At 35.4% G+C, this 7,691-nt stretch overlaps 2 protein-coding genes across 2 annotated transcripts; both read left to right on the top strand.

The window, feature by feature from the left end:
- Nucleotides 1-2,109, top strand: LOC144547476 (protein CLT2, chloroplastic-like). Its single transcript, XM_078296144.1, has 6 exons — nucleotides 1-201; nucleotides 285-320; nucleotides 562-612; nucleotides 734-854; nucleotides 1,152-1,277; nucleotides 2,009-2,109. Exons 1-6 carry the CDS (start codon nucleotides 70-72, stop codon nucleotides 2,107-2,109), a joined length of 567 nt encoding a protein of 188 aa, XP_078152270.1. The 5' UTR covers nucleotides 1-69.
- A 1,182-nt stretch (nucleotides 2,110-3,291) lies between these two features.
- LOC144572555 (Methyltransferase MT-A70 family protein) lies at nucleotides 3,292-7,064 on the top strand. Its single transcript, XM_078322181.1, is given in 9 exon segments — nucleotides 3,292-3,500; nucleotides 3,502-3,812; nucleotides 4,243-4,382; nucleotides 4,863-4,896; nucleotides 5,006-5,081; nucleotides 5,381-5,558; nucleotides 5,780-5,866; nucleotides 5,973-6,072; nucleotides 6,599-7,064. Coding segments are annotated over 9 exon segments (1,236 nt in total). The 5' UTR covers nucleotides 3,292-3,330; the 3' UTR covers nucleotides 6,739-7,064.
- The last annotated feature ends 627 nt before the right edge of the window (nucleotides 7,065-7,691 follow it).

Raw genomic sequence — 7,691 nt, 5'->3', positions numbered from 1 at the left:
TTGATTGGGACCAAAGGTTGGATTTAGATCTGGCATGCTTTTAAGTCCAACCCGATTTTAGTACTTCATATGAAATTACAATTTCTGTTGTTTGAATGTAGTGGATCAAATAAGGGCCAATTTATGTCACAAGTAGATCCTCTCTGGCCAGCTCTTATGATAGCTTCTGCTGCTTTTCAATCTGTTGCCTCCATACTCAAGGTTCAACTCCAATCACATTTTTACTTTACTCTCTTTTTATGTTTGCAGTTTTTCGTGAAAAATTAACTCTTGGTGTAATACAGGAATTTGTTTTCATTGATGGTGCTAAGCGGCTTAAGGTTAGTACTTCCTGTATATTTGTAGAAAAGACCTTGAACAGTATTTGCATTCTCAATACCCAATTATACATTAGAAGGTCAAAAAAGGAAGAAAAATAAAAACAGGGAATGCACACTTAAGTTTGGTGTTCTGATGCTTGAATCGGACTATTATGCTATTTTAGTATATATGTTTTATTTTTTATTATTTTCTCCAAGAGGGAGGAGGAATGTCCACTAAAGTTTGTGAGTGTTTAAGCAGGGAAAACCACCGGACATATTTGTTGTTAATTCTTTCGGTTCTGGCTTTCAGGTGAGCTATGCTTCAATTTTTCCTGTATCTATTTTGTCCAGCATTGAATAGAACAATCTGCAATTAAGAATCTATTACTTTATTTTGTGAAATTGAGATTTTCCTGTAATGAAACATGCAGGCTCTTTTTGTTTTTCTTCTTCTTCCATTTCTTTCAAATTTGAGAGGGATTCCATTTGCTGAGCTGCCCACTTACCTAAAAAGTGGTGCTGCCTGCTTTTCAAATTTTAGAGGCGACCTTGGCAAGTTATCTTTTTTATTATTATTATTTTTATACTTTTTTGTCATACCACCAAGGATTATTACGTGATATGTTGGTATCAGGAACATTTTATAATGTCGCAATTATCCGGTGCAATTATCTTGTGAAAAGTCCCTTAATAAAGTAAATTCAAAGAAATAATAAAGCACAAAGACTCATATTCACATAGAACAGAATAGAGACCTTCCGGAAACAAGTACTTATCAATGATAATTGTGATATTGGTACAAGCAGTGTGAATCTTCTAATGATGCGTCTGCATTTTTTGTTCTTTCAGACTGCCAAGGGGCCCCACTACTACCTCTTCTTTTCATAACAACAAACATGGCCTTCAACATTTCATTGCTTAATTTAGTCAAGATGACATCAGCTTTAGTTGCTTCCCTTGCATCAACTTTGGCAGGTTAGTCCACGGCCTTTACGAAGAAGTGAAATATTAAAAATAAATAGATATGAGTGAGGCTATGCTGCTATGCATAGGGCTCATTGGTTCCGTACCATAATTCAATATCTCCGTTTTCAAAGACCAAACAGTCAATCTGAACTGTTCAACATGATCACCATATGAAAATGTACTTGTAGATCAAATTTTACATTTTTTACAATTTTTTTACTATTATTTTAGATCTACCTATCTAAAACAATAGTAAAAAAAATTCTCAAAAATTGTAAAATGGTAGTCCTCGCTATGGATCAATAATTCTATTTAAAAATTTCAAACAATTCAACAGAAACCGTTCAACATGATCTCCATATAAAAATGTACATGGAGACCACCTTTTATATTTTTTAGAAGATTTTTAGATGGGTAGAAAATCACCTAATCTAAAATTTTGAACCATCCGAAAATAGTGATTTTCTATCTATTTTAAAAAATAGTAAAAAATTTCAGAAAATATAAAATTTGGTCTCTAGCTACATTTTCATAGGGAGATCATGTTGAGCGATTCGGATCAATTGTTTATACTTTGAAAACAGAGATGAATCCACATAGCACGGATAGATCCGTGCTTTGCAAAGTACCGTAAGCCTCACTCTATAAAAAAAAAATTAGATAGATATAATAAATAGTTTATTCTAGCATACCTGATCATCATATCTCACCATGAATTATTTATTTTTTTTTTTGTGCAGTGCCGATTTCAATATATGTTCCACTTCATCTACATGCAGCATTAACATGCACTGAACAATCCTTATCATCTCTTCATCATGGTCTGCAATTTTGGTCCTAGGTCTGACATTGTACTACCTCCCTCAACCAAAAAAGAGCTAAAATTTGATTGTAAACAAAAGAAAGTCTAGATTCTAGAACAATAGTCCAAATCTAGGGTTTAGGTTTTTTGGGAAAACTGATCCTCCTATCATTGACTTAGAATCTACACTTAACAATACTCACAGATCACACAACTAGTAAATATGTCTCATTCATTGTAGTTTATTGATCCCCTTTTGCTGCCTATTGCTGAATATGTGTAAGGTTGTTGTATTAGATTTAATGCATCTCGGCGATAATGATTATATAATATATATATACATAAATGCAGTTCAACTGTCTATTCTATTGACAATATTATATTCCATCAAAAATACATTCTCACTTAGAAATTATTTGATTTATTAGGAGAATTTTTTCTCGGGCTTGCTAATTATTATAAAAAATACACAGTTTCATGAAAATTTTATTCATATCCTCAAAAAAAAAAAAAAAAAATTACAAACCTGCTCTAGTATTTTCAAATTTAAAAAAATGCCCCCATTGCTGGTATTGTCTACTACATGCTACGTTAATTTTATGTTGCTATTCTATTTGCATCAAGATTTGCGTAAATAATCTTGTTAAAAAAAAGATTTGCGTAAATAACTGTTAGGTTCGTACAAATGAATGTTGATGAGGATCGGACGGTTCCAACTGTTAAATAATTAAATTGAATCGCCCTACAATCCGCTATCTCTGGCCCGAAACAGGGATCCGTATCCTCGCAGGTACATGACTGAAACAGACGGCTCAGATTTACTCTCAGCCAGTGACTACTCGGGATGACACTGAGGCAGTATTATTTGTGCTTTGAGATTCGTGCCAATTTAAACATCTGAGAGTAAATCTCTACCGTCTGTTTTAGTCAGGTTCGGTCAGTTACTTGGGAGGGTACGGATTCCGAAAACAGTCCGGCTACTTTCCGAATTGACATCCCTCATATGACCGGACTGAGTACAATTGAATCGGATGATCTAAAATTATTCTTTTTAATTTTGCACGAATCTCGAAGCACAAATAATACTGCCTCCTGCGTCATTCCGAACAAGCACCGGCTGAGAGTAAATCTGGACCGTCTATTTCAATTGTGTTGAGTCAGATAGATACCTGGGAGGGTACGGATCCTTTCCTAGGTCGGGACGGGCGATCAGAACTCAGAAGGGGGAAGGGAGGGAGCAGGGAGAGGACTGAGGAGGAAATGGAGGCGCAGCAGTCCGAGCTACTGAACTCGTTCATGGAATCCGGCATCTACAGGTTGGACTCCTCTGACGTGCTTTTCATCGACCCCGTTCGACTCCTCAACGACTCCTATTCCCGCTTTCGCCTCTCTCCCTCCGCTTACTATTCCCGCCACTTTTCCTCCTCCTCCCTCCTCTTCCCCTACTCCTAACAAAAAGCGCAAGCGCAAGCGCAAACCAAAACATGCATCTCTCAACGAAAGAGAACTATGTGCTGAGAGCCAACACCAGCAACTGAGGCCCTTGTTGCTCAACGCACACAGAAAGCTTCTCCAGGCTTCTCAACTCTTGAACATTCTACCACGAATTGTTGTGGAGACTGACGAGCTGTTGCATTGCAGAAAATTAGAATTAGAAAGACTTGCTGAGCATAATTTTGTCGAGCTCGGAAGCAACTGGAGAGCACCTTTCTGCCAGATATCTCTGTCTAACAATCCTCAAGGTTCTTGTTTCTAAAATCTTTCAAATTTGTTGTTCTTCATGGGTATATGAATGCTATGTACATAAATTAGAAGACTGACTGTTTTAGAAGCATAAGTAGAGAAATGAATCATTTGCTCTCGGAAACCGACCAATTAGGAGAAATATGTGTTTTTTAAAAAACATATTACATTTTTTTATATTTTTTAATAAAGGATAAAATGGGTACTTTATCAATTTAAAATTAGTTTTAATAGAAAAGGCATTAAAACATTGAAATGTTGAAGGATAAATATGATATCATAAATTTAATAAGGGAAAATATATAAGTTCGATGTTTTTGAGGGGTATACATGAAATTCCCCCTAGAATCTTTTAAATATTTAGTTTTTCCTGGGTATATGAATGCTATGTACATAAATTAACTACTTTTACTTTGATTATGATTTCAGGTCTGGGGAGTGGTCTTCCCGAAGCCAGGAAATTAGTCCCTTTGTTTGATAATATGATCAGTGTAGAATCAGATGGTGATGTGGAGGCTGAATTTCAGAATTCGACTTATATTTTACCACAAAGAAGTTTTTTCCTGATGGTATGTAGATAATTACCATGTTGTCTCAGTTGTTAGTTAATACTGATTATCACACCGACCATATTTGTATATGCAAGTAACAGATCAATAATGCCGGTTACTAGACTGTTATTGATACCATTTACTATACTTTCTTTGTTGCTGTTGTTAAACTTGTCTTAAGAAAATCCTTCTCTTTGATCATTGTCCAGCCATCAGGTACAACATGTAGTGTCTATCTACTTTAATCAGAAGGCTGATATCATGTATTATAGATTTTAAGCCATCACAACTAAGGCTGCAAATTAAGGCATCTTGTAATTGTACAGGCCGTTCTTTAGTAAACGCCCAAATTTATTTTTGATAGTATTTATAATGATCCTAGTGCTCCAGTCCTTTGTAATTTCTTCTCTGGAAAAAAAAAACATTCTGTAAGAGATTGCTCAAGTTAGTCTGTTATTTGTTTTCGTATGGGACTCTTATGATGGCAACAAATGGAAGTCTGACTTGAGACAAGTTCGCAAACTCATTCCCGGTAACTAAAGTGCTCAGTGCTTCCCCAACTTTGAATAAACTCCTGAATTAGTTTATTTTTTTAATTTTTAATTTTATTTTTCTGATTTTCCTTGGATATTTATTTTCAGAGAACTCTACCGAAGGGTTTAATTTCATTGTGATTGATCCTCCATGGGAGAATGGAAGTGCTCGTCAGAAGGCCGTGTAAGTTCATTACATTGCCTTTAATGTATTCCTCCTTGAAATTCCTGGTTCAGCCCCTGGAAAGCCTAAAACTACCAATGTTACTCCTCCAAAAAGCAATACCTTACATAAGACCTATGAAATTTGAGGCAGAAAAAGAAAGAACAAGACATTTTATCAACTAGGATCATATAAGTGACACCTCTTATGTTTTAAGGGAGCATGCATGCCACTTCTCTTTTCTTAGGAGTACATGTGATATGTTGAAGGCTTGTATACACACCTCTTATTTTTAAGATGTGAGGTACAATTTTTCGTAGGTATCCAACACTACCAAATAGGCATTTCATGTATCTTCCAGTGAAAGAACTTGCTCACTCAGATGGAGCGCTTGTAGCTTTATGGATGACAAATCGGCAAAAATTGCAAGATTTTGTAGAGAAAGATCTGCTTCCTGCCTGGGGAATGTCACATGTCACTCCTTTCTACTGGCTCAAGGTGACAAGTCCTGTACCAGTACACTTTTATCGATATTAGTTTATCATTGGGTTTTATTGATTTTATATGGCGTAGGAGAGCTATGAATGATACATGATTCTTTTCAGAACTATCCATAATACGAATAGTATACCTGAATGGACATTTTTGTTCCTCTGATCAAATTTTCTGAATAGGTATTTGAAGAATATTTTATTTTTTATTTTTCTTATCCTTTCAAGGTCAAGCCAGATGGCTCTTTGATTGGCGACCTGGATTTGTTTCATCATAGACCCTATGAATGTCTTCTTCTAGGATATGTGAATGTGGTATGTTACTCTTTCTCTGTGTTTTTTACCCTCTCCTCTCTCTCTCTCTCTCTCTCTCTCTCTCTAAGTAATTTGTGGACCTTCGGTTATGATTTCTTCATTGCAGGATTTAAACTCCGAGTGTATGAAAACAATCAATAGTCTGAAGGAGAGTCGAGTGATCATTTCTGTTCCTGGTGAATATTCAAGAAAGCCTCCACTAGAAAGTATCATCCCTTAAACTATTTTTAATACTTCTATATTTGATTATGTCAACAATGATGCATGATTATGTGTCTATTTTTTTTTATATTACTTTATTATTGGGTTTTATGCATTTTATATGGCTTAGGAGGGGGAGGGCTATAGACATTTAAGCTCACTAACAGACTTCATGAGATTAACCTCAAAAACAATCTAATCAGTTTTTAAATGGTGAAATATGTTGATTATGATCTACTTTTCGAGTCTAGTGCTTATCATACTAATTTTTTAGATTTGGAATTCATTTTGTACATTAGTAAGAGGTTGAAAAATAAGGTTAAGAAGTTCAATTTTGGTGCATTTGTTCCTGAACAATTTTCAAGCTCTTGATCTTATACAAAATAAACATGAGAAGTTGCAAAATTGGATTATGAGGGCATCATATCATATACCTTAGTGAGCTAAAGCTCACCCTATATTTAGACCCGACATTGAATATTATGCTAATCAGTAAAATGAACTCTTTGCTTGTATCCTTGACTGTTACAGAGCTGTTATCAGAATACATACCGGGCCAAAGGCCCAGTAGGTGCATTGAGCTTTTTGGCAGAGAATTAGCAGCTGGATGGACCTCTTGGGGAAATGAACCGCTTCATTTTCAGGATTCAATGTACTTCTTGGAAAAGTGACATTATTGGGATAATTCGTTTCTTGGCAAGTAAATTGGATTGAGAAGGAGCTGTGAACTAACAAATGTGGAACTCTTTATTATATAACAGTGAGAGGCTCCTGTGATTAATAGGTGGGGTTCTTGGGACATTTAGTTAAAAAAAGGGCATATCTGGTATGAATTGACGAGTTTTTGTTGACAGTTCATAAGCAAAGACTAGATGGATTCTGGGAATAGATTCACTCTATCTGAACTACCTGAAAGAAGGTTGTCATGTGCAATGAATCATTGACATATTATCCGGTGAATTTTTAGTAATGTTGAAATGTTGTCCTTGAGCCAAGTTGAATCTGTTTGTGTAGTTAAAACTTGCCTTAAAAAGGTTGGTTTTAAGTTAAAAACAAAAAAGTGGGTTTATGATGACGCAAGCTCAAGTTAACCCCAACTTCTGCTAGTTTAAATGATTTACAGGATCATCACAATATTAATATTAAATATTATACTGGTATTTTCTTCTGTTCGGGTCAAGGTATCCTGTGACTGATATGCTTGTGAACTTAGCTAATTAAACTTTTCATGTAGCTAAGTGGTTAACCAGTTTAATTCCGAAATCAAACTTAATACAGTCAAAATGGGCTGACAAGTTGAGCGAACTTCAATTCTAGCAATTAAATGAACTAGAGAGATTCTAGGTGCCTAGGGGCGGATCCATAAATGCCGAAGGGTAGTGCCTATCTCTGAATTTTGAATTTTTTTTTTTTTGAGTCTAGTACTAATTATTTTATGTGCTTACCTCTAAGTCAATGAAAATGCCTAATCGACTCAGAAATCTTTGAAAAGCACAGCCCACAGGGTTGATTTATTAGACAGTGACTGAGTGAGACTGAATACAGCCTTGACTGCATCAGTCAAGTTTTCAAAAAAAAGACTGAGTGAGACTGATGTATTCTGTGGATGGATTCTGGGGAGTGA

Source organism: Carex rostrata, chromosome 2 (assembly GCF_964058835.1).
Source record: "Carex rostrata chromosome 2, lpCarRost1.2, whole genome shotgun sequence".
NCBI lineage: Eukaryota > Viridiplantae > Streptophyta > Magnoliopsida > Poales > Cyperaceae > Carex > Carex rostrata.
This window is presented reverse-complemented; position numbering and strand designations above follow the sequence as displayed.

Excerpts from the sequence above, each read along its gene's own strand:
- LOC144547476 (XM_078296144.1), top strand. The coding sequence starts at position 70 with ATGAAATTACAATTTCTGTTGTTTGAATGTAGTGGATCAAATAAGGGC. Across the intron at positions 321-561 it reads ATGGTGCTAAGCGGCTTAAG|GGAAAACCACCGGACATATT; the intron begins GTTAGTACTTCC and ends GTGTTTAAGCAG. Across the intron at positions 1,278-2,008 it reads CCTTGCATCAACTTTGGCAG|TGCCGATTTCAATATATGTT; the intron begins GTTAGTCCACGG and ends TTTTTTGTGCAG.